At 34.6% G+C, this 27,249-nt stretch overlaps 1 protein-coding gene across 1 annotated transcript; it reads left to right on the top strand.

Annotated features, from left to right (window-relative positions):
• Positions 1-1,003: 1,003 nt before the first annotated feature.
• On the top strand, positions 1,004-27,067 carry calb1 (calbindin 1). The gene is made up of 11 exons (XM_056476238.1): positions 1,004-1,119; positions 1,359-1,435; positions 10,208-10,282; positions 11,862-11,942; positions 13,272-13,328; positions 17,422-17,499; positions 17,577-17,632; positions 17,729-17,768; positions 17,845-17,898; positions 23,750-23,821; positions 26,387-27,067. The coding sequence occupies exons 1-11, from the start codon at positions 1,041-1,043 to the stop codon at positions 26,498-26,500; spliced, it is 783 nt and encodes a 260-aa protein (XP_056332213.1). The 5' UTR covers positions 1,004-1,040; the 3' UTR covers positions 26,501-27,067.
• Positions 27,068-27,249: the final 182 nt, after the last annotated feature.

Below are 27,249 nucleotides of genomic sequence, written 5' to 3' on the forward strand. Positions count from 1 at the left end.
ATCAGTTAAATAGTCTTAAGAATTCATTTAGTTGTTCAAGCGTAAAACAAGATAAAAGATCATGTAAATATAAGTGCCATCAGTAGAAGCCGGTTAGCGCAGAAACTCTATTAAAAAATACTGGCGTAAAATAAATTTCCATATTTTAAAAGACATAGTGCGAAAAAAATATTTAATGCAGTGCTGCTTGTCTGGTCTGAGACCAACTTTATTTTGTATATCAATCAGGCAGTGAAGATCATTGATTTTTAAAGAAATTAAATCTTAAACGTGATGATTTTGTAATGGAGCAACAGGAACTGCTTAGGGTGGATGACTGAAAATTAAAAGTCCGTGTGCATATACCCCATTGAAAAACAATGCTAAAGCACTTCTGAAATTTTATTTTATTTTTTTTAAATGTAAGATTTGCTAATAAAATGAAGCATTGTTGCCAAATAATCAATAAGTGATTTTTATCTTGTAATACACAAGTACATCATAAAGTGTTAAATTACTTGAGATTTAATAATATTGATGCTTAGTACTACGATAGATACATTTTAAAATTATTATTATTTTACTTCGATCACCACTGAATAGGCTATATTATGGGGGGGAAGTGCCAAAAGACCTTCACCCTTCCAAAAAAAAAAAAATAAATAAATAAAAATCGATGCGAATAAGCGCATAATTATCACCTTTAATTACCATAAGCGCATGGGTTGCTCACTACAGCTCGTGTCAGTTGTGACCTGTCTTTTTGTTTTGTTTTACGGCCAGATGTTCCACAGATCCTATTTTGAGTTTTATTAGTGTCAATGCGCTCGGTAGGAGCCTGACATCGGCGCAGAAAGAAGTCGTCCTGATTTAAATGCGCCTCACATCTGTGTGGCTCAGCAGCAGCAGCAGCAGTCAGAGAGTACCTGCGGCGCGCGGAGACAGAGCAGAGGTGTTCGCCAGCATCATCTGGGAGAGAGGGAGGGCTCAACTTATCTTAAATACTGGAGGACACATCAGAGCCTCTCTCACAGCATCAGCGCCCGACACCCGGAGACGACATGGCAAACGCGTACCTGCAGGGAGTAGAGATCTCAGCCTCGCAGTTCCTGGATATATTCCATCATTATGACAACGATGGTAATTGCTTTCCTTATTTTGTGGATTTCATGAACTGAAACGTTTTTGGGGAATAAAAAAGGAATTCTTGCCACCTGCTTTCCAAAAGTTTGGTTAGAATAATGGTTATCGTGCATTAACCTGTGAGGAGGTCAAAATTTGAGAAAAGTGTGTTAGGTATTTCAGATTCTGACTGATGAAAGCACATCTGTAATTTGAAACTGTGTTGTGTGATTGATGTGGGCTGTAAATGCTCTCAGGTAATGGATTTATCGAGGGGAAGGAGTTGCAGAATTTTATCAAAGAACTTCAACAAGCTCGAAAGCAAGCGGGACTGGTAAGTCACAGTTTTATTCAATCTGCTGCTGCTGCGTATTGGGAGGTCAGCAATCAGGCTGGGGGTTATGGGACAGACGACGACGTTGTGTATATTAAGAATAAATAATAATAATAATAATAATAATAATAATAATAATAATAATAATAATAATAATAATAATAATAATAATCATCATTATTATTAGTAGTAGTAGTAGTATTAGTAGTAGTAATTAACCGTGGTGAATAATATTAGCTGCCCTTAACCAATATTGAGGTCCAAGTAAACCGTAATTTCTGTAGAAAATTGTTAAAAATCTTTCCAAAAATAAATAATAAATCAGATTAAATATTCGTTGCGTTTTTGCACAGCTTCTGTCAAAAAATGATTTTTGCTCCTTGTTTAAAATGAGCTGAACAATTCTGGAGATTTTTTGAGGAGGAAACTTTATTGTTTTATGTTCAATCCACTTAAATTTTTAAAGTTAACGTAATTAATTTGTGTAGGGACAACATGAATGAATTGAGTGGAACCCTGCATTTACGGTGTTTAAGAATAGACTTTTTTCTTTTTTTTTTTTGAAAATGCAAAACTGATTATTTAAAAGTAAAATGAGAAAAAAATAAATGCACCATATACACTGAAATGATTCATTGGATTTACTGAATTTTTTAAGGTTGTAAACAATTTATATGGGCTGAATTTAAACAAATTATATTTAGTAATGTTCAACTTTGTTTGTCTAAATTCAGCTTATATAAATTGCAACAATTTGCAATGGACTTTTTTTCAGTGCATTTTATTATAAAAAAAAATATGTTTATGTACATTATACATAGACCTACACTCACGTAGACTGCATATGCTCACATGTACATGCATACATAATCTCGTGTGAAATCGTTTGGTGGCTGCTTTTGATATTGCAAGGATATGCCAATGCACACAGACTTTTAATTTTCAACCAGGCAGCCCGAGGGCTTCCTGTGAACAGTCTTTCCATTACAAAATTGTCATGTTTAAGATCTGATTTCTTTAGCAATCAGCGATCTTCACTGTCTGTTAGATATTCGATATGAAGTGGGTCTCAGATCGGACAAGAAGCACTGCATAAAATTTCATTTCTCCCCGCCATGTCTTTAAAATATCACAGTTTATTTTGACCCCAATATTTTCAATGGTATTTCTGTGCTAGCTAGCGGTTACAACAGTCTTTCATCTCGTTTTATGCTTGAGCAACTAAATGAATGCTTAAGTCTATTTAACAGAATGTATTGTAATTACATTACAACATCGATGCTGTAAAAGGAACCTTGTGAAACTGAAAATAGTCACATTAAGCTTTCACCGGAAGTTCATCGTTGGCTTTAAAACTCTAGCCGTGCATGAAGCCCATTTCGGCTTGCCTAAAATGTAAAAAAAGAAGAAAAAACGTTTTTTATTTGTAGCTCTCCCTATGGGCAGAAATGCTAAATGATATTTCAGTTTTATGAACGCTTGACTGTGCATCGTGTGCAATCAATGATTTCACTAGTGGTTCCCTCATGATTTTCCTATGGATTTTTACATTAAGTCTTTTAGTTTTATGTTTAGTTTCATGTCTTTTAGTTATCTTGTGTATGCTAGACCAGAGAGTTCAAAAGTTAAGAAAAAATAAATAAAAAAAAAATAAAATCAAACAGACACTAACAATTGGAAAATTATTTTCAGCATTGTAACATAAATACAGACATATCCTCTCAGATAACAACACTGCTGACTCTAAACAGGAAACAGCTGGGTTCGTCACTTTTTGGGGGTCACAAGACATTTCCATTGTGGTCTGCACTATTTGCAGCACATTTCTTTATTTGCATGTGTTGTGAGAATTTGCACCCACTTGTGTTGTCAGATTGATGATGTTTTCTGAATTTGTTAGCATTGCATTTTCTTAACTTGCAATACATTTGAGCTCTCTTGGCAAATTGTAGACTGTAAATAATACGCAATCTAAAAAATAAAACATGGTGAAAATGAATGACTTTCTGGTTAGTATAAGTTAAGGGTCATCTTAAAGAAACATTTTTGTTCAGCAAAGTGACTCTTTAGATGACCTTTGGGAAAATACAGTGAATTTAGTAGCTCTACATCGCCTCTGGTATTTCTAATAGATGATGATGAATTCAGTCTTTGCTGTGTCATATGATGGAGTGGCTTGTTATGAGACCAGTTTTAAGCTCTGTTAGAGGACAGTTCGTCTCTCCATCTGTGTTCATGCACATCTGCTGCTGGAGTCACGCAGGATAAACTCTCAACTGTGTTTTTCACAATAACTCCACCGTCCTCTACGCATGCAATCTGCTGTTACATACACCATGGGTCAAAAGTTCAAAAAGTAAAAAAAAAAATAATAATAATAAGATCAGATCAGTAAGTTTTAAAAAATGTTTTCAAAGCTTACTCTGCTCATCAAGGCTGCATTTAGATCAAAAACACTACTTACAACGTACAATTTTCTAATTTATTCCTGTGATATAAAGTAAATTTTTCAGCATTATTACTCCAGTCTTCAAAAATCATTATAATATGCAGATTTTAATGATAAAGAAATGTTTAGTGTTATTTTTAGTGCTGAAAATTGTTGGGCCTCATTATTTGGTGGCAAATTTGATTCAGTACCATTCAAAAGGTACTATTTATATGTTTTTACTTATTGAACAAGGATACATTAAAGAGTGAACAATGATTTTATTTAAAACTAATACTTTGAAAGAAAAACGCAGATTGTCCCAACAAAATTATGTAGAAGTTGATAAGTATAATAATCATTATTAATAACTGATAACCAATAATAACTGATCATAACAGAACAGAAAATCTGCATATTTCAATAATTTCTGAAGGATCATGTGACACTGAAGACTGGATTAACAATGCTGAAAATTCATATTTGAATTGCAGGAATAAATTACATTTGAAACTACAATCAGTTAGAAAAATTCTGTTTTGCAGTTTTTACTATATATTTTTGAACAAATAAAATGCAAAATTGTCAAAAACAGTGTCAAAAAAACACGGATCACAGATTTTGATGAAGGAACCAAAAGACTCGATGTAGAAAAATGACCTTGGATGAAACTCATTACTGTTACAAATGATGGTTTGATCTTGTCTGGAATAAACACATGCTGATATTGGCAAGCAAACAACATCTATAAAGGCTGAGGGCGAATGAATAGATGCTGAATAACTGCTGCTGAATGAGTGTTGAGAATGTCGTAAATGTGGTGTTTTTGAGTTATTCCGTCATGAAGGTCAGAGATTTTAGTCATTAAGCACTGTAATTACTTCTGTCTGAACAGCTCAGGGTTGAGCATTTATTTAGGATTATAAATGTTTGATCAGTGCTGAAAGTAATCAATTAATTAATCAATATTTTACAACAACAATAGTAACAGTGATGTATTAATAATAACCAAATATAGTAAAATATATTTAACAGTGAAATGCTTTAAACAAAATGGTAAAAATACATATTGATAACACCGATTTGACAACAACTACTACTACTATAAATCAATCAAAATACATATTAAAAACTTGGATTGGCTGATAGCTAGTTGTAGTAGTAGGAGGAGTAAAAATAATAATTCATTCATTTATTAATTTCCGCTTTTCCGGAGCCGGGTTGCGGGGGCAGAAGTCTCAAGAGAGAGGGGGGGTGGTATAGGAGCATTCCCAAGGCATTCCCAGAGACAGTCCCACCAGCATTTCCTGGGTCTTCCCCAAGGCCTCCTCCCGGTGGGACATACCTGGAACACCGAGCCACCTCAGCTGACTTCTCTCGATGTGGAGGAGCAGCAGCTCTACTCCGTGCTCCTCCCAGGTGACAGAGCTCCTCACCCGATCCATAAGAGTGTGCCTTGCTACTCTGTGAAGGAAACTCATTTCCGCTGCTTGTTTCTTTCAGTCATGACCCAAAGCTCTTGACCATAGGTGAGAGTAGGAATGTATATGGACCGGTAAATCAAGAGCTTTGCCTTTCAGCTCAGCTCCTTTACAACGGACCAGTACATTGACTGCATTACTGCTGCCATTGCACCAATCCACCTGTCAATCTCATGCTCCTGCCTTCCCTCACTCGTGACCAAAACCCCAAGATATTTGAACTCCTCCACCTGGGGTAAGGACTGTCCTCCATCCTGGATAAGGCAAACCACCTTTTTCTGGTGGAGCACCTAGGCCTTGGAGGTGCTGATTCAGATTCCAGCCATGTCGCACTCAGCAGCAAATCACCCCAGTGCATGCTGAAGGTCCATTTTCTATGAAGCCAACAGAACATCATCTGCAAATATCACAGATGAAATCCTATGGTCCCCGAAGTGAACCCCCTCCAGCCCAAGGCTGCACATAGAAATTATGCTCTATGACATGCGGACTGGTTGGACATACTCCCATGAACTCTCGAGGGTATAGAGCTGGTCCAGTGTACCGCGACCTGGACGAAAACCGCATGGTTCCTCCTGGATCCTAGGTTCAACGATCGGCCGGATCCTCCTCTTCAGTACCCTGGCATAGACCTTCCCAGGGAGGCTGAGGAGTGTGATCCCCCTATAGTTGGAACACACCCTCCGTTCCCCTTCTTAAAAATGGGAACCATCCCAGTTGCCCAGTTCAGAGGTACTGTCCCCGACCTCCATGCGATCTTGTAGAGACGTGCCAGCCAAGCCAACCCCACAACATGCAGAGACCTAAGATACACAGGGTGAATCTCACCCAACCCCGCTGCTTAGCCACTGTGGAGCTTGCAAAATACCTCAGTGACCTTAGCTTGTGTGATGGGTGAGTCCACCACTGAATCCCCAGTCTCTGCTTCCTCAATGAAAGACATGTCAGTGGGGTTGAGGAGATCCTCAAAGCATTTCCTCCACCGTTCAACAACATCCCTAGTCAAGGTCGACAGCTCCCAACTTCCACTGTAAACAGTGTTGGTGTGGAACTGCTTTCTCCTCATAATGTGTTGGATGGTTTGCCAGAATCTCTTTGGGGCCGACCAGTAATCTTCCTCCATGGTCTCCCCGAACTCTTCACAGGCCCGAGTTTTTGCTTCTGCAACCGCCAGGGCTGCAGCACGCTTGGCCTGTCGGTACCCATCAGCTGCCTCAAGAGTCCTATAAGCCAACCAAGCTCTAATTGATGGTGAATGCATTAATAATAATAATAATAATAATAATAATAATAATAATAATAATATTAATAGTGGTTGGTGGCAATTAATATTAATGATATAATAATGAATATTAAAGTAAAATATAAAGTACTTCAACAAACAATTGATATCAAATTTAATAACAACAACTTATTATTATCATGGTTGTTGTTGTTATCAATAATAATAATAATAATAATAATAATAATAATAATTGAAGGCAATTATTTTTAATGATAATAAATTATATGAATGCAAGTCAAATACGACATTAAACTAACATAATTGATGGCAAATTTTATAGAAATAATAATAAAATTGAAATGCATTGTAAAAAATATACATAATAATAATAATAATAATAATAATAAACACCAGAATACATTGTTTGCAACAAATGCATCCAAAAATCACAGCTAATTTTAAATGAGGATGAAACCTTCAGGTTACTATAATATACAGGTGCACGCTGGTCTGAGATTGTAAAAGCGTGACTCTTGTCCTCCACGCTGTCCTGAGGTGGTGTCCGGTTGCTTTGCTTTATTGCGATGTGCATGTCATTGAGTTACGACACTATTAGGCATAAAGAGGAGCTGATGGACTGTGACAGGACTGAGGAAAAGCAGTCGCTGGGTCATTTCACACCTTTAATGATTTCATGCTGGCCTTTTCGGCACCAGAAATGTCTCTCATGGGCCTCTGCGCATAACAGCTCCATTCATTCTGACTTCAGTACAGTAAATGTGTCTGAGTTTGATTTAATCTTTTCTTCAAGTGTGCTCGCCTAAAATTCAAAAACTTCCATAACGCTGACAGTTTGCACACATCAGAGGAGTAAAATATGACTTCATCCAACAAATACAAAAAACAAAACAACAGCACAAATCAAAACTTTGTTTAATGCAAGTAAAATTTTTGTAGTTTCACATTGAATAGTTAAAATGGCTTGAAAGTGGTTTTGAAAGCATGGTTTACTTGTTTTCATAAGCTAAAATTAACAAAAATGTTCTTGCTATGACTGATCATACATTTTTATAGTTGCAAATTTGCTTGCACATCTTTGTATTTGTGATTCTTTTTATAAATAAATAAATTATATTTTATTTAATGCACATGAGCTGATTTTTAAAAATCACAGTTATTTTAACTAATCAATATTAAGACTCAAACATGTATGTGCCAAGTTTATTATTAAATTGTCTATTACAGTACACTACCTGACAAAAAAGTTGTCATCGATCCCAGTTGTAAGAGCAACAAATAATAAGTTGATAAATTCTAGTTGATCATTTGGAAAAGAGGCAGAAGGTAGATTTTTATTTACCTATTGGAACCCGCATGGATCCAAGATTCTCACAGAAATCAGTCAACTTTGGTGAAGGAAAACAAATCATGGTTTGGGGTTACATTCAGTATGGGGCGGGCGAGAGATCTGCAGAGTAGATGGCTACATCAACAGTCTGAGGTAAAGACATTTTGTGCTTCCCATTACATTACAAACTACAGGAGAGGGCAAATTCTTCAGCAGGATAGCGGTTCTTCTTATACTTCAACCACCACCACAAAGTTCCTGAAAGAAAAGAATTGGCCAGCCCAGTCACCAGACATGAACATTATTGAGCATGTCTGGGGTAAGATGGAGGCATTGAAGATGAATCCAAAGAATCTTGATGAACTCTGGAGGTCCTGCAAAAACGCTTTCTTTGCCATTCCAGATGACTTTATTAATAAGTTATTTGAGTCATTAGAGAGATTAATGCAGTTCTCCAAGCTCATGGGAGTCATACATAATTTTTTTTTCCACTGCACCATGATTTAAGCAAAGTCAGACCTTACTGTCCTAATTAAATAATAAAAATAAAAAAACCAAGGCATGATCATATTTTATTTTGGTAAAATAAGCGTAATCTAGAGAGCTTTGCCTTTAGCCACTTTTAGATTGCAAATGATTAACTAGAAGTCAAGTTGTTATTTGTTTTTCCTAAAACTTGGATAGATGACAAGATTTTTGTCAGGAATACTTGCACACAAACTAATTCTCAGTGTTCTTGTATAGTGTTAAGATTAGTTAACTTAGATTAACTGCAAATAAACTTCAGATTGTGCTTTCTGATTTTAAGTACAATATCTAAAAGGACAAAGATAAATCCACTAAAAGCATTTTAAAGTCAATGGGTCATACTATGCAACAATAAAGACAAGTCTTTTTTATATGGTATATTACAATATGTCCTCTTTAAAATAATGTATTATACTGTACCAATTATTGTCAGTCATATTTGCTGCAAGAATCATTGGATGACACAATACTCTATAAAAGAATAAGAAAATAATAACTGTCAATTATAAATCTTTATGCTCTGCACAATTCTACAGATCATTAGGTGTTATCCATGTGTCAATGTCTTTAAAAAAAAAAAAAAAAGAATAGTATGATCACTTAACCTCATTCTGTAAATTAATATTTTGCACAGATCAGAAGTATTTAACTTTTTCATGAATATACACTGAAAAAAAATGTCTGCAAAATTATTGCAAATAATTAGTGTGTTGAATTAAACAAACAAACTAAATTTAGTAATGTTCAACTTAATTTGTTTAAATTGAGCCCAAATAAATTGTTTATAACCACTTAACTTAAAAAAAATTTTATCCAAGGAATCATCTTTAAATCTTTTTTTTCAGTGTATCTTCATGGGGGTATTCCCATGAAAGACTATGGATCATTATTTCACTTATATTTTGAGATTTTATTTTCAAAACATTTATTTGAAATCAACACTTTCTTCCTTAATAAAAAAAAAATGCAAAATGCTAATGCTAATGTATTGATTATCGAGTCAAATAAGATTAGGCAAAAAGATAAAAAAAAACAACAACACATGGTCCACTTAAAATTAAGTGGCCTTAACTACAATTGACATCAAAATATAAGTACAATGTACTTATTTTGTCCATATTGTATTGCACAACAATATGGTGCTATTGAGGTGGGATATGGGAAAGGTTTACGGAAAGATTTAAGATACATTAATAACAAATGCAGATACCTTTTATACTGTAAGTACCGTATAAAAACCCAAGTGTGCTTAAGTGCATTGTACCAAATGAATATTTGAAATATTAGTACATAGTAATTAAGACAACTTTTTAAAACGTGGGACTGAGTGTGAATTTTTTTGGCATATCAAGTGGATAAATCTAACTCTGGAGTCTGGGCTTTAACTTTCATCATGTGAACAAACTGAAGTGTTTCACATTAAGTCATTTTTGCACAGTCATCGCTCTGCGTCCTTTGCCAAGACGGGCAGGTTTTTTGAGGAATGAGAACTCCTCTCTTCTGTATCAAAAGTAATATAAAAACACAATCAGCGTTGTGCAATGAGGGCTGAAGACAGCAGCACATCCCATCTGTCTATGTGGATTTGTTTTTACACATCAATGACTTTCAGAAGGCAGCAGAAATCCACTGAAACACCCGGAAGCTTGATTGTAGCCAGAGGAGTTTGCAGCAAACCACTTTTTTTTTTTGTTCCAATCCATAATAGTTACTCTTCAGGATGCCCGTTTGTTGATTTTTCTCATGTTTGACTTTATTCCAGGAACTAACAGACAAAATGAAGGCTTTTGTGGAGAAATATGAGCAAAATGCTGATGGGAAAATAGGCATCATTGAGGTAAGACAAATTACTATACCATATTTATTACTAGTATATAATTTATTGTTACAATGTCATAAACACATGCGCACACACACACACACACACACGTTACAAAGACTCTCTATGGGCGTAATGTATTTTATGCAGTAAAACCCCTAATTCTATGGCCTTACCCTACCCCTGCCCTAAACGCAACCCTCACAGGAAACCTGTGGCAAAAATTGTGTCAAAAGACCTCAAGTTTGATTTTGAAGTGTTTTGCATTATAAGGACATAGCGCATGGCCTCGTAAACCACTGTAACAGAGTACAACTACACTGTTAGACATTTTATTGTATTTTTGCGGTAACTTACTGGCAGGACTACAGTAACTTGCTTGAAAATGTGTTTTACAGTAGCAGGGCCGTACCGCAATTTTATTTTACAATAAAATAGCCTTACAGAAACTTATGGTAAATGCCCTGTACCACATTTTAATTTTACACTAGCAGCAAAATCTTTATTTTTAGTATTTACTTTTGATCTTAATACATTCCAAAGAAGTGATGAGACCATTACAACAATATTTTTATTATTCATTTTTATTATATTCATTTTAAAAGGTAATTTTCGGTAAATACATATTGTGATACAAGATGTTAACTGATTTTTTTATTATTATTAAATTAGCAAAACTTGATTACTTTGGATACAGTAGAAAGCCACCAATTCCTAATATAGTTACTGAATAACCCAAAAAGTTACTGTAAAAGTCTTACAATTATCCACAAAGCAGTGCATATCACAGTAGTGAACAGTATCTATGTGGTATTTTATTTACTGCAAAAATGCCCAGTAACTGTAAAATTGTGGCAAGGTCTAACAGTACATGTCATACATACATGTCATTATACAAAAAAAACTGTCCTCGTAAACCACCAAAATCAGTACACTTTCACACACTGTAGCAATATATTATATACTAGAAAATATGGTCAGATTTATTATAAAAAAGATACAGAAATACTTGAGGATCAAAAAATAATAAACTGTTTTTTTTAAATTGTAATATTTAATCCAGATCAGAATAAGCATTTAAGTTTTTCTTCACACTGGAATATGACTGAATATTATTTGATCCTTGTTTTGACATTTTTTCACTTGGGGAAGTTCAACAATAAAGTTGACTCATAACTTAGATTTAAGATGCTTTTTATGTGTGTAAACTTTATTTGACTGCCAGTGATGTTTTAGGCTCCAAAATTAGAGCTTTTGACATGGCGACATGACACAGCATTCAGCTCACGCTGTGATTATTTATGCGAGAACAATAATGCTTGTGCATTTATGAAATGCTTTATTCAACTGAAGTAGTGCGAGTCACATTTGATCATCAAAACAGCATTTATGAAAGCATAATTGCTGGTTCAGACTGTCAAATCTGTAACCTGTTGAGAGTGATGAAAGCTTGTAGATTTACAGCTGTCAGCGGCTCTGTGGAGCAGTTCAGCCTTTGACACTTCATAATCTGACATCCTTTCAGTAATTGATGCTGTCAGCATTAAAAAGGTATGCATTTTTTGTGATTTAATCTTTTTCTTTGCATCTTTCACAGTTGGTTCAAATACTTCCTACAGAGGAAAACTTCTTGCTATTTTTCCGACAACAGCTGAAGTCCTGTGCAGAATTTATGGAGGTGATTCTGAAATTTAAACCATTAATTTAACTCTTGTTTTTATATTCAGTTATTATACATTACATTTTATTACAATCATAAAAATTGTTTATAATATATTTATATTCAACTGTTTTAAATGTTAAACTGGTTTACATCATCTCGCTGGTTTAAATGTACAATATGAACTTCAGCTTTTTGCAGGAATTACGTTTCACTTAAATTGATTTGAATAAACATTTTTACATTTACAGATCAGTCAAAATTTAGTAGTGAACGCAGGAAAATAGCAGAAAATCTGAAAAAAAAAAAAGACATATGGGTGTGGAACAATCAGTAAACCATAGTAACAAATGATTATCAAAACCCAAGGCATGCAAGAACAGGTGTGTTCCAAATCACATTCATATGTACTATTTTGTGCCATTTTGTAGTATAAGTAGTGCATTCACCCTTCAAAAGATTTTAAATACAATAATTGCACTTAAAATATGCAGATTATGCACTTAATTCAATTCAGTTCAATTCATGTGTATTTCTATAGCGCATTTACAATGTAGATTGTGTCAAAGCAGCTTAACATAGAAGTTCTAGTAAATTGAAAGTGTCAGTCCAGTTTAGAGTTGAAGTTCAGTTTAGTTCAGTTCAGCGTGGTTCAAATTTTACTGCTGAAAGTTCAAACACTGAAAAGCAAATCCATCCATGTGCCAAGCAAGCCAGTGGCGACTGTGGTGGGGAACAAAACTTCACCCAATAACTGACAAGTCAACACAAACACAACCCTTCATGTACTCAATGCTCGCATTTTTTCTCATGTAGCAGAAGGGGAAGAGCTATCGGTTGGTTGGATTATTTATTTTTACAGGTACTATAGGCTAGTTTGGTCGTTTATTTAACTAGGAGATGGTTTGCGTTTTCGTTTAGCAAAAAACAAAAAAAAAAGTGTTCCATTTGGGACGACACTAAACTGTTAAGTGTATAAGACAAACAAACTGTAAGTGAATAAGTGCATGGTGTGATCTGGAATGCAACTACAGTAGTCAACATTTGAAGTTCAAAGTTGTCCTAAAATCAGGAAACAATGCCTATCCTTGTCTTTTTGATCCACTTCAAATGTTGAATACTGTAGTAACCAAAACACAAAAGTACTTGCTCGGAAACATTGCAAATGTCTAAATAAAAGTCCTCAAATACAAAAAGACTCGGATGATGTTCTTGTAGACTATTTGTAATCAAATGCACCTTTGGGGAGCATTCTTTCAAACGTTTAAATGGTAGTCCACATGCTCCATATCTTTTAAAAGTGTAAGTTTAAATGTAAACATCGATCTCATTTAACTTATTTTTCAGGCTTGGAGAATTTATGATGCTGATCACAGTGGATACATTGAAGCTGATGAGCTAAAGGTAAGAAACTAATTTTAACTACTTAATAGATGTGATCTTACCAACACTTCTCTTTAGAAGCTCAACCTTTATGATCTGCTGAGATAAATATGAAGTCTCAGGAGACCTAAAGATAATAACACTAATCTTTGACCTAATATTTTACCAACAAATACATACTGTGTGTTGCTTTGACCTATAGAAAGGACACCGCCATTACTGTAAAAATCTCTAGCTTACAACAAAGCTGACATGCTCTTTTCAGAAAGGTGACAAATCCACCATGGTGACATTTCAGGTTCTATTTGACCACAACAAAACGTGATGAAGAACAATACAGTAAAACAAAATCAACACATACACACAGCATTCTTCCATTGTCAGAAAATAAATAAAAAGCAACAACTGTAGGCCTGTGGGATTTTAATACAAATTTCTTAAAGAATGGACATAAATATCCTGTTTGACCAAAACTGTAATTGGAGTTCATATTAAGGTCTATATGGGAATTCAGGGTAACGCTTTAAGTAGACAGTTACACATATTCCATGCACTATAGTTATTACAATGTATTATGCAGAATTATATTAACTACTAATTCATTAACTACATTAACTGTTATGTGCAAATTGGCATGTAAAGTGTGTTGTTAAATAAGTGTATAAAAGTGTATAGGAAGTAGTGATGTTGGTTCTACAATTATTATCATCAAGTGTTCATGAGATGGATTGCCTGAGGGAAGAAACTGTTTCTGTGTCGGGCTGTTCTGGTGAGTTCAAAGAGGCAGTGTGCTGGGTGTGAGGGATCCAGAGTGATTTTGGCAGCCCTTTTGCTCGCTCTGGATAAGTACAGTTCTTGGGGAGTAGGAAGGGTTGTACCAGTGATTCGCTCAGCAGTCCAAACTATTCGACGTAGTCTTTGGAGGGTGTATTTAGTAGCTGAGCTAAACCAGACAGTTATTGATGTGCAGATGACTGATTCAATGATGGAGGTGTAGAACTGTTACAGCAGCTCCTTTGGGAGGTTAAACTTCCTCAGCTGACAAAGAAAGTACATCCTCTGTTGAGCTTTTTTGACAATGGAGTCAATGTGAGTGTCCCACTTCAGGTCCTGAGAGGTGGTGGTGCCCGGGAACCTGAATGACTCCACTGCTGCCACAATGCTGTCCATGATGCTCAGTGGGGGGAGAGCAGGGGGGTTTCTCCTGAAGTCCACTATCATCTCCACTGTTTTGAGCGTGTTGAGCTCCAGGTTGTTGTTACTGCACCAGACAACCAACTCCTTAATCTCCTGTCTGTAAGCAGACTCATCTCCGTCCTGAATGAGGCCGATAAGTGTGGTGTCGTCTGCAAACTTCAAGAGCTTGACAGAGGAGTCTTTTGATGTGCAGTCATTCGTGTATAGGGAGAAGAGCAGTGGGGAGAGGACACACCCCTGGGGGGCGCCAGTGCTGATTGTGCGGATACTAGATGAGAATTTTCCTAGCTTCACCAGCTGCTGCCTGTCCGTTAGGAAGCTGTTGACCCACTAACAGACAGAGGTGGGCACAGAGAGCTGAGATCATTTGGGCAGGAGAAGTTGAGATGATAGTGTTAAACGCCGAGCTGAAGTCAACAAACAAGATCCTTACACTGGTCCCTGGTCTGTCTAGGTGTTGCAGAACATATTGCAGTCCCATATTTACATATCATCCACAGACCTGTTTGCTCTGTACGTAAACTGAAGAGAGTCCAGTGAGGGTTCAGTGATGTCCTTCAGGTGGGCCAGCACCAGTTTTTCAAAAGACTTCATGACCACAGATGTTAGCACCACCGGTCTGTAGTCATTTAGTCCTGTAAGTTTGGGTTTCTTTGGGATGGGGATGATGGTAGAGCGTTTGAGGCAGGAGGGCACTTCACACAGCTCCAGTGATCTGTTGAAGATCAGGGTGAAGATGGGGGCTAGTTGGTCAGACAGGATTTTAAACAGGCTGGTGTTAAAAAATCTGGGCCTGGTGCTTTTTTCCTCTTCTGTTTCCGGAAGACCTGGCGCACCTCCTCTTCACTGAACTGAAGTGCAGGTATGGGGGAGGCGGGGGGTGGTGGAGGTGTTAATGGTGGCATGAAGAGCAGTTCAGAGTGGGTGTGGGGGATTTTCTCAAACCAGCAGTAAAAATCATTCAGGTCGTTTGCAAGTCGTTCATAGTCTACAGTGCTGGGGGATGGTGTCTTGTAGTTTGTGATGTTTTTCAGACTTTTCCGCACAGATGCTGAGTCGTTGGAAGAGAACTGACTCCTTAGTTTCTCAGAATAGTTCCTTTTTGCGACTCTGATCTCCTTTTACTGTCTCTTCTGAGACATGTTAACATGCTGTCTATATTTTGGCAGTTCACGGGATAGTTTTGCTTTGTTAAAATCCCTGAGAATGATTAAAGCAGAGTCCGGGTGTTGTTTCTCTATCACCGTGATCTGATCAGCTAGTTTCTGTACCGCCAGGCTGGCGTGCGCGTGCGGAGGAATGTAAACACTGATGAGGATGAACGAGCAGAACTCGCGCGGTGAATAGAAAGGCTTTCCGTTAATAAACAATGCTTCTAGATCTGGACAGCACATCTTCTTTAAAACGGTTACATCTGTACACCACCTTTCATTGATGTAAAAGCACGTCCCGCCACCGCGTGATTTCCGCGTTGATTCTTCGCCGCGATCCGCTCTGAACAGCTGATAGCCTGAGGTGAAGCACCTTGTCCAGTATGGTGTCGTTCAGCCAGGTTTCCGTGAAACACAGAGCAGCTGACTTAGTTTGACTTATATCTTTTGTATCATCAAACTTTTGCACAAACATTTGCTGACAAACATATTGTATTTTAAAATACAGTCCAACACTATTATTGGCTGGTTTTACATCAGACAGTACAAAGCTAGGCCATTTAGATGACAACAAACCAACAGTCAAATAAAATTCACAATAGACAAAATCATGTCCTGTCCATCATTATTCTTAGAAGCAACATGTCAAAAAAGAAGAGGTAACCCCAACCATCAATTCATGTCAGTTTAACAAAACAAACTAGACTAAAGACTAGACTCGACTGTAATTTGGACCTTCTAACTCATTCAGAAGGTCAGTCTAGGACATTTTGAATTACCCACATTATAGGTTTCATCTCAATAAGTCAGCAATGCTCTTTATCGTGTGGACTGGAGAGAGTATGACAACAAACAGAACAAAAGGTTTGATTTGCAGAGCGGCATTAATAAGCATATGCACGCCTCAAAGGGGCTTGTGTAAAGCAAGCACTGAGGATTTGTGCATTGAAATTAAAATGGGAAGCGGTTTTTCTTTGAACAGCTGCCAGATTTACAGTCAGTGATTTGATGAGTGCAATCTGTCAACACCGGACCACTTTTGGACCCGCTACTAATGGACCTCCGGCAGAAAGAGGAAATGCTGGGAGCTCTGTGAAATATGGACGCTGCATTTTAGAGACAGAATGACTGTACTTAATATTACAGAAAATTAATAGTTCTGGTGCTGGATGCTGACTGTCAGTTTTTCCCCCATTCATTTTCCCATGGGGATTTAAAGAGAAAGTTGAGTTGGACTAAATAAAGCTGGAAGACTGAATACATTCATTTGAATTTCTTTATCCACAAAAAATAACTCATTGGATGAATTCAATTTCATTCAAAGGCAGGACTTTTGCTAATAAAAGCTACAACCACCCAAAGCACGGGTGGTAATCGCAAAACTCAAAGCATTACATGAAAATCTTTTAAATCTTCAAACTAAAGTGAAGATTAAACTCTAACGAGTCTTTCTATTACCTTTAAACACCTAAGATTACTTTGTCAACATTTCCCTCTCTTAATTCAATTCCACGCAAAGCATGCTGGATCCATAAATGGTCCTAACCAGGTAGTTGGACCAACACAATTTCTTCATGTTGTCCCAACACAAAACGCTCAAGTTAACGGCTTAAAAATGTGACTGGACTAAACATAAATAAATTGCCCAAAGAAATTACAAGAATTGTGTTGGGTCAGCTCAATATAAACAGGTAGTTTGAACAAGCAGCAGTAATCATTTGAGTGGATGAATGGTAATTGCTAGTACTCAATCTAATGTTTTGCAGAACTTTTTGAAAGACCTGCTTCAAAGGGCTAAAAAACCATATGATGAGAAGAAACTAGAGGAGTACACATTGACTACGGTAAGAGAACTACTGAGTTTAAGCAATACATCTGCATTTTGTGTCATCTCACCAAAATACAACTTTTCTTTTTTCAGCTGAAAATTTTTGATTCAAATAAAGATGGGAAATTATGTCTGTCAGAAATGGCACGGTCAGTGAGCTTGCAAATTGCTTATAAATATATAAATCTCTGGCTATTATCTTTTGAGATAAAGATTGGAAATATGTCATTGTTTTTGTTAAACAGGCTGTTACCAGACAATGAGAACTTTCTACTAAAATTTCAGGTATGTCTACATTAAATCATGATTCATAACTGATCTGGATTTTACCAGTTAAAGCTAAACAAATCGTTTTCTTTAGGGTGTGAAAATGGCCAGAAAAGAGTTCAACAAGATTTTTGAGTTATATGATAAGGTAAGTCATTGATCCAAGGTTATAATAGTTTTGGATTTTTCATTAGTTTTAGTTATTTCGTATTGACTTTTTGTTTTCAAATTCAGTTATTTTTAATTAGTTTTTAGAGGTAGATTTGCTAGTTTTATTAGTTTCTATATTTTGAAATTGCTTAGTTTTAGTTTCGATTTCTAAGTTTCAGTATCAGTTTTAGTTTTTAAAAAAAAATTATAATTAGAATATTTTATAGGTGCAAGATACAAAATCATGAGGACTGACTGGCGTAAAACTGGCATCATGAAGTAAATAAATTTACTTCTTAAAGGCTTATGTATTAAATACGTTTACAAAAGACGAAAAAAATGTTTTTGCTATAATTTTAGTTCGTTTCAGTCGTTTTTTTTTCTTTTGTTTTTGTTAACTAAAATAACCTTGCATTGATCAGCCATTTATTCTTATGATTTAATACAATCAAAATCCTGTGTGCCCGGCAGCATGAGAGACAATTTTCCCAAAAATATTTGAAGTTTACAAACTATTTCGAGAGGAGCACATGATATGATTTAACACGGCTAGTCTCTCATCTGTAATCATTAGTAAGCCAATCGGATTATTCCAAACTTACTATAAATAGCATTATTCCCTTATCTTCAATTTTTTTAAGAATCCCCCCCCCCATCCACTCCATCTCCCCCTTTTCCTCCTTTACCAGGGGGAGCTCTCGAGAACTACTTGACCTCGTACCCCCTTATATGCTCATTGACAAGGCTGGCGGGAGCCCTGGGCTAAATTATTTCCAAGCTCAATACCTGCTATTATTATTATTATTATCATCATCATCAAAGCAATATCTAAGTGTGAACTCTTGAATTTATTCTCCAGTTATTCACACACTCTTTTTTTCTTCTGTCAAAAACAAAAGATATTTTGAAGACTATTGTAAACCAGTAGCCACTGACATTCATACTATTAAAAAATATATATATAAATTATGGAAGTTAAAGTTCACTGATTTCCAACATTCAAAAAAAAAAAAAAAAAAAAAGATAAAGGATATGGGCAGCTGACAAATAGACGGTAAAATGCTTCGTTTTAAACACCCTATTTAAAGAAAACATTGTTATATTTATGCGGGTTAAAGTATGATGTTTGAGAAAATATCAGGGGTCACTAACTTTTTCAGTTCTTTCACTTTTTTTTTTTACTGAATTGTTTCTTAAATATGTCCTATGATGTGACATATCAAACATTAAGAACAACAAATTCATGAGCATGAGAGCGCTATTCATACTTGTATTCATATGGTGCTAACTTTTTTTATATTAAATTATGATTAATTTGAACAATTTCAGTAAATAAGGGTGTCACAGAAACTGCGGAAAAATGCTCATTCTAGGATCTCTTCATAGAACTCTTCATATAGTGCCACTCAATAGAACTTTGTGACAAAATGTATCAAGTTCCTGTTTTTAGAAATACATGGATGGAAAAAAAAGATTGTCATTTACTAAAATAACCACTTGTAAAATTAGACCAGGCACTTACGTTATTAATGATTTACAATATTGTAAACCGGTAGCCATTGACATTCATAGTAGTAAAAATATATAGAAGTGATAGTTCACTGATTTCCAACATTCATCAATTTCTGTTAAAAAAAATAGATATTAAGAGGATATAGGTTGCAAATTGGCAGTAAAAATGATTTGTTGAAAAACATCATAATTAAAGAAAACATTGTTATATTTATGCAGGTTAAAGTCTGATGTTTGAGAAAATATCAGGGGTCACTTAAAAGTGTCCTATTGTGTGACATAGCAAAAATTAAAAAACAAATCTTAATTTCGTGAGATTTACCTTCATTGAACACTTATCTTCATATAGTGCTATTTACTTTATATAAAATTGATTAATTTTGACTTGTTGCACATATTCAGTAAAATAAGGGTGTCACACCAAAGTACAACAAAACTTAATTTTATCGTGGGTCCAAACAAAAGTTAAATATGGAAAATATTCTGAGACAAAAACAGGTGTACATCATGGGCTTCAGTCACATCAGCTTGAAAAGGGTCCTTCAGCTCATTCAAGTTTTTCATGAAATTGTCAGATTTCAAATTAGCATATAGTGGCACTATGCAACACATTGTTTTCAGTGACAAACTGTTTCAAGTTTTTACGTTTTTAGAAATCTATGGATGAAAAGAAAACGTCGAAAACGAATTGTCATTTACCAAAAGAACACTTGGAAAATTAGGCCTGGGGTATTTATTTTGAATTTTAAGAGCTGTAATATATTGAACGATGCTTGAGACAGTTGCAACTCAAATGTAAAAAAATAAATAAATATATACACAAATAAAACTGCAGTTTTTATAATAAGAAGAAAATTAAACTTGTCTGTGAAGCAAGTATTCGCCGAGAGTGCGTTTGTTGACCACCAAACTGTAAAAGCACACGTCTGGTCCGAGCTTCCCCCCTGGAGAAACATCAGTCTAACATCAATCATTGATTGGCTTCTGTAGTAGTAGTCGGGGCTTTATTCGCCATATTAACCATTACACTTTTCCCCATTCAAAACAATACGAGTGACATGTCTTTTGTATTCTATTGTCTTTGTCTTCACCCGTTTGGTAACAGAGGTGTTACTTTAAATGGTGTGTACAGAAGCTGATACGAATCGCGTTTGTCAGTCAGCTGTTATACATGTATATGAAGGGCGATGATCGACGCACAGCTTTAACCTCCTAAAGTAAAGTCCAATTGGGCTGAATTTTGCCTACCCAAACCCACATGCAGAGGTGTAAATGCAAAAGTTTGGTATCATTTTAAAGAAAACCATTAGAATTTTCATAAAACACTGTTGAAAGTGATTCAAATAATTGTAGATGTTATCTGTGTCATAATAAACCTCTCCAAAAAAAAAAAAACCCTTGTTTTTGTAAACAAATTGAAAAGTGTACCTTTTAGTTTGTTTAGTCTAGGTTGCTGTAATTTTGTTGGTTCCTGCACATGTCAGAAATCATAGGAAAAAAGAAAAAATGTCTATCATAATCTATGTAAAAGTTATTCTATTCCAACTGTTGAGAGAACCCAACCACTTATGGGGGTATTGGGTCAGTATTGACCTTTAAAATTTAAAGAATGTGGAAGTAAATGACGTCATGTGCCCAGTACCGGGTCCCAGAGTTTAATGGAAAAAGTGAATGCAGACATTTGTATATTAATTTAAACATGCTTTCAAGATTTAAAATATGGGAGAAATAGGGGAAAATACTTAATGATAGCAGGATATAATGGTAACTGGCAAAAACAGATGGGTTGACATGTATGAAGTGAACAGGAAGTGTTTGAGAAACAACAGTTTTGCGAGGGAACACAAAACATCTTTGCGTCTCCTTACAAAACATTTGCGAGATAACGCAAAAAATCTTTGCAAGAAAAATATATATTCTGCTCCATAATTCACTGCACTTTAAATTACAATAATATTAATTATATTCATTTTTGTCAAATGCGACAGTAAAAATGTAACATCAACAAACAACATAAGATAGAAAACTCTAATTGGTTTCAAACAAATAGAGTGTTAAAACATTACAACTTTTCATTTCAATAAAATTCTCAGACATTTTCATTTGAGGGAACTCTCCCTTTAATACTAGTTGATTTTCTGCATAACCAAGCATCCACAAATCGGCCAGCATGTCTCCAATTGTTTAAACGCCAGAGGAAAGGCAGCGTTTAGTATGCAAAGAGTGCTCTTTTCTGGATATCACCACAAACACAGATGAATCGTTTGGCTGTGGCTCCATTGTAATGTATTGCCGTGTCCCTGAATAGGACAGCTTCCTCCCTGCTGAAGACAGCACCACTGATCTTTATTGATTGGCAGGTTCGGATTGCAGACTCGCATGGAGACAAACGCACACATAGCCATTTTTGGACTATTAGGAATCATGCGGTATTAGAAAAGGCAGCATATGCTCACAGCTCTGAGGCGCTTCATTACAGAGCCGTCGACTGCTGCTCTCTGTTTAGCAGACCGGTGCGCTTTGACCACATACTGTTTGCACTGGGATAATGCAGCTTGCAAGCTTGTTCTTTAAGCAGCTCATTAAGAGGTGATCTAAATAGGCATTATTAACATTATGGTCATACATGGATTTATTAATTGGCCTAAATATATTTATATACCAGCTTATTGTTATATATATATATATATATATATATATATATATATATATATATGTATATATATATATATATATATATATATATATATATATATATATATATATATATATATATATATATATATAAAGTATGTACATGCATACAAAATATTTTTGTTTATGATCTTATCTTTTGTGCAGCTTTTGGTCATGACCAATTATTATTTGTAATAAAATAAATAAATAGATAAATAAAAAAATACAAAAAGCATATCAAAATATTATATATCATCTAAATAAATAAAATGAACATTACAAAAAGCATATAAAAAATATTATATCAAAATAAATAAAATACAAAAAGCATATCAAAATTTTGTACATCATCTAAACACATAAAATAAACAGGTAAAAAAATACAAAAAGCATATCAAAAATATATCTAAATAAATAAAATAAATTGATAAATAAATACAAAAAGCATATCAAAAATATATCTAAATAAATAAAATAGATAAATAAATACAAAAAGCATATCAAAAATATATCTAAAAATAAATAGATAAATAAATACAAAAAGCATATCAAAAATATCATATATCATCTAAATAAAGATAAATAAACAAATACAAAAGCACATCAAAAATATCATCTAAATAAAATAAATAAAAGCATATAAAAATATTATTTATCTAAATAAAATAAATAGATAAATACAAAAAGCATATCAAAAATATTATATATCATCTAATTAAATAAAACATAAATTAATAAAAATAAATAAATAAATAAAATACAAAAAGTATAATCAAAATATTTTGAATAATGAAGTCTGTGGACAACTTTAAATTGAATCAGTCAGTGTCTTGCGTTGATAGAAAATCATGACTTTTGGAAAGATAATCCATGACTCACCTGATATCTCTGTATTAAGCTCCTTCTCCCACTCTTTCCTAATTTTGTCATAAAAGCAGTTTTAAGGTCAAATTTATTAGCCCCTTTAAGCTATATATTTTTTCAATAGTCTACAAAACAAACCATCATAATACAATAACTTGCCTAATTACCCTAACCTGCCTAGTTAACCTAATTAACCTAGTTAAGCCTTTAAATGCCACTTTAAGCTGTATAGAAGTGTCTTAAAAATATCTAGTAAAAATATTATTTACTGTCATCATGGCAAAGATAAAATAAATAATTAAAAATGAGTTATTAAAATTATCATGTTTAGAAATGTGTTGGAAAAATCTAATCTCCATTAAACAAAAATTAAGTTTAAAAAAACGAGGGCTAATAATTCTGATTTTAATTGTATATTTTTCAGTTTATAAATTATATTACTTTTCAAAATATGTAAATATAACTCATTATTTCCTTTTAAACCAAAATACATACAGTTTGAATGTCTTCAGGATGGCATCTTGGTGTCTTAGAGCATCAAAATGAAGTTACAAACCCACTTTCCCCAAATGAGCTCCCCGAGACCCAGCATGTCATTGCACTGACTCTGTGTACAAAATCGATCCTCAATGCCCTGATTTCCAATCTCTCCCTGGAGAACATTGCATGAGGCGTCGCTAATGTCTGAATAGAGAACAGAGGAAATGACGGTAAAGTGGCATGACGCTGGTTTCCTCACAGCGGTTGTCACACATCTGTGCCCATTAATGTTCACTATATTCTCTCGCTCTCTTCAGGACAGAAACGGATACATGGACGAAAACGAGCTTGACGCCCTCCTTAAAGACCTTTGTGAGAAAAACAACAAGGTACTTGATCTTTAAAAAAATAAATAAACAAATAAAATCAGCTAATCAGAGATTTCAGGATTGCACTTTCTAATATATCTTGATATATTCTATCACTTAAGTGGACACAAATGCATTTCTTGAAGCAGATACTTAACTAATAATACTAGTTGGAAATATGGTCTCCTGCTGCTGCTACATGTGGGGTGCGAATCATGACATTTTATGGACCATCTTATAAGACGAAGGGGAACAAACTGCGATACCCAACATATGTTAATATTTTGTTAACATTTACAAAGACTAGATTGGGTTCAGAGCAAGTTGAGCTCTAAATAATCTGTCAGTTAACACAGAAAACCACTTCACTGCCTCAGTGGAGAAACAAACACATTTAACACATAGATATGCACTTACTTTGAAACAAAGACTTCTGCGAAACACCATGAAGTGTAGTTTTTCTTCTGTTGTTGGGTGGTGTTTAGCAAAGCAATTTAGAAGTATGTTTTGTCTTCCATATGTCTAATAATACAAGAAACTTTGGCAGAAAACGTTGTTTGTTCTGTCACAACTTTGAGCCTTGATTAGCAGCTGTTGACTGCAGGTGAGATCAGGGGAGGGGCATTCTCCTTCTAGAGAGCATTTGATTAGATTAAAAATATAAAGCTATTTTTAAAGTTGAATTTAAGCTATAAAATATATTAGCAATGCCACATGCAGTAGATGAGCTCAAAACTAATAACAGCAAATTTAATATATAGAATGGACCCTTTTCACAAGCCTGTTATGACGCGTTTAACGGTCATCATAATCTTAAATCCTTAAGTTTTTAATATTTTGATTTTTAAAAATCGTATGAACATTTATATGTGCATGTATGAATATAGGCTATTATTTCAACTTTTGCGTCAAATTACAAAAAAAAAAAAAACGAATTACCGCTTATGCTAGGTGTTTCTAATGAAGCGTCTATGGGGCCGAGAGTAAATTTGACGCTATTCTCTCCTCTGGCGGCGGATATCAGTCTCACACTATTTTTTTTTTTCTTTTTCTAAAGGTCTTTATATCATCATCGTGGAGTCTTTCTTTTATTATTTCAGCAAATAGGATTGTTAAAAAATTATTTGTTGTACTCTCCCATTCACTCCACTCTAAGTTTACCCAGCTATGACGTCTTCCGCTACTGAGAAACTCGGAAACGAAAAAAATGTTCTATTACAGTGGGAAAAGTTTTAGGCCAACACCAGCTTTATTTTATAAACATTTAAATGACCATTCAATTTTTATTACAAAGGTACTTTTACATTTATTTCATCAAAAATATAGATTTAAAATTGATATATACATTTGATGTTGTAGTTTTAGCCAATACTCCACATGATCCTTTCAAAATCATTCTAATACTTTGTTTACAATGTGTTTGTCAATGTTGAGAGCAAATATGCAGCTTAATATTGTTTTAAAACAATGATACATTAATTCACAAATCTCTGCTGAACAGAGATCAAAACAAGATTTATTTGAATTAAAAAAGACTGATGTCACTTTTGATATATTATTATTATTATTTTTTTTTTTTTAAAGCAATGAGTCAAATAATGAAAGTCAAAGTCATATTCACCTGTTAAACGAGAGTAAACATAGCTATTCAAACCACTTTAAACAATATATTCATGATTAGTTTTTTAATTGTTTCAGTTATATAATAAATAAACATGACCCTGCATGCGCTCTCAGAAATTAAGGTACAAAATCTGTCACTGAGGTGGTACCTTTTCAGAAGGTTCATTTTTATTTCTAACAGGTCCTTAAAGGTTTATATTAAAACCTAAACAGTACAAATGTGTACCTCATAGTACATTAAAGGTAAAAAAAAAAAGTTCATCTTAAAGGTACAAAAGTGTACTCTAAAGGTACTTTTGTTGAACTAAATGTTACAAAAGTGTATTTTTTAAAGTGTGTGGACCACAAAACTAGTTATAAATGTACTTACATATATTACGTAACGTAATTAGATATATATTTTTTTCAGACTGAAACTTTTCATTAATGGTTTGTTAGAACTGGACAATATTTGGTCTAAAAACTATGAAATTTGAAGGTAAAACAACAACAACAATCTAAATGTTAAGAATATTGCCTTTAAATTGTCCAAATAAAGTTCTTAGCAATACATATTAATAAAAACACTTATTTTGATTTATTTATGGTACAAAATTTACAAAAACCCTTCACAGAACATCAAACACATAAGATCTTTACTTAATATTCGATTGATTTTTGGCATTAAAGAAAAATGTATGATTATTGGCTATTTCTCAATATGTACATGTGCAGTAAAAGATTAGTTTTGTGATCCAGCTTAACATACAGTACATACACTGAAAATAATAATAATAATAATAAATAATTGAATTTACTCAAATGATGAGGTTGCAAACAATTTATATGGGATGAATAAACAAACAAATTTAGTAATGTTCAGCTTAATTTGTTTCAATTCAGCCCATATAAATTGTTACCTTTAAATAAAATGTAGTAATTCCAAGCCTTTGAGACTAAATATGCTCTTCTCATCTCCAACAGGTTCTAGAAGCCAACAAAATCTCCACGTATAAGAGTGCTATCATGGCTCTGTCGGACGGAGGCAAGCTCTACAGAACAGAGTTAGCACTGGTGTTGTGTGCGGAGGAGATGTGAACCTCCACCCCAAACCCGTCCCCTACTCACCTGTGATGCGTAACGTAGCTAGAAACCTCTTACGTTCTATCATTTCCAACATCGATTTCACTTAGACAGGCGACCAACAGCACATACTTTTCCATTTGTTGTTTCTATACTGTTTCTAAGTGTACAGATTTTTTAAAGAGCACACGCGTACAATACTTTAAACATACACAAACATTTCCCTTGACGAAAGAGGAAACCCAACATGATAATGAATCATAATCCAAAATATACTATTCCAGCAATGATATACATAGACAAAAGCAATAATGCCATCACGAAATGCTAAAAAATAAAAACAAACATGGCCTGTTGGTGGGATCTGTGTAATACTCCAAATTTGACCTTTGCGATGCATGTTTGTAGCTGACGGCAGGCCTGCTAGTGGGGTATTTTTGACTGCAAGGACATGCCGAATATAATGCATCGCCCCAGTCCTGTCTCTATAATGTTAGATTTTTGCACTGTAAAGAATGACATGCTCCTCTATGCTGAACACCACAGACACTGTGTAAGAAGATATTAAACTTGCTGAATGACTGTGTGTGCCTCATATATCCTTAAGCTTCTAAAGATCAGCTTTAGGTCTGTGTGAACTGGATATTGCTGCAGACTTTTATATCAATATGATGATGTATGATGTGAACAGAATATTGAGCAGGGATGAAGCTCCTCATCTTTCACTTGCAGCAAATTAACGGTTGGAGGTGCTAATGTTGGTG

This window comes from Danio aesculapii, chromosome 16 (assembly GCF_903798145.1).
Source record: "Danio aesculapii chromosome 16, fDanAes4.1, whole genome shotgun sequence".
Lineage (NCBI taxonomy): Eukaryota > Metazoa > Chordata > Actinopteri > Cypriniformes > Danionidae > Danio > Danio aesculapii.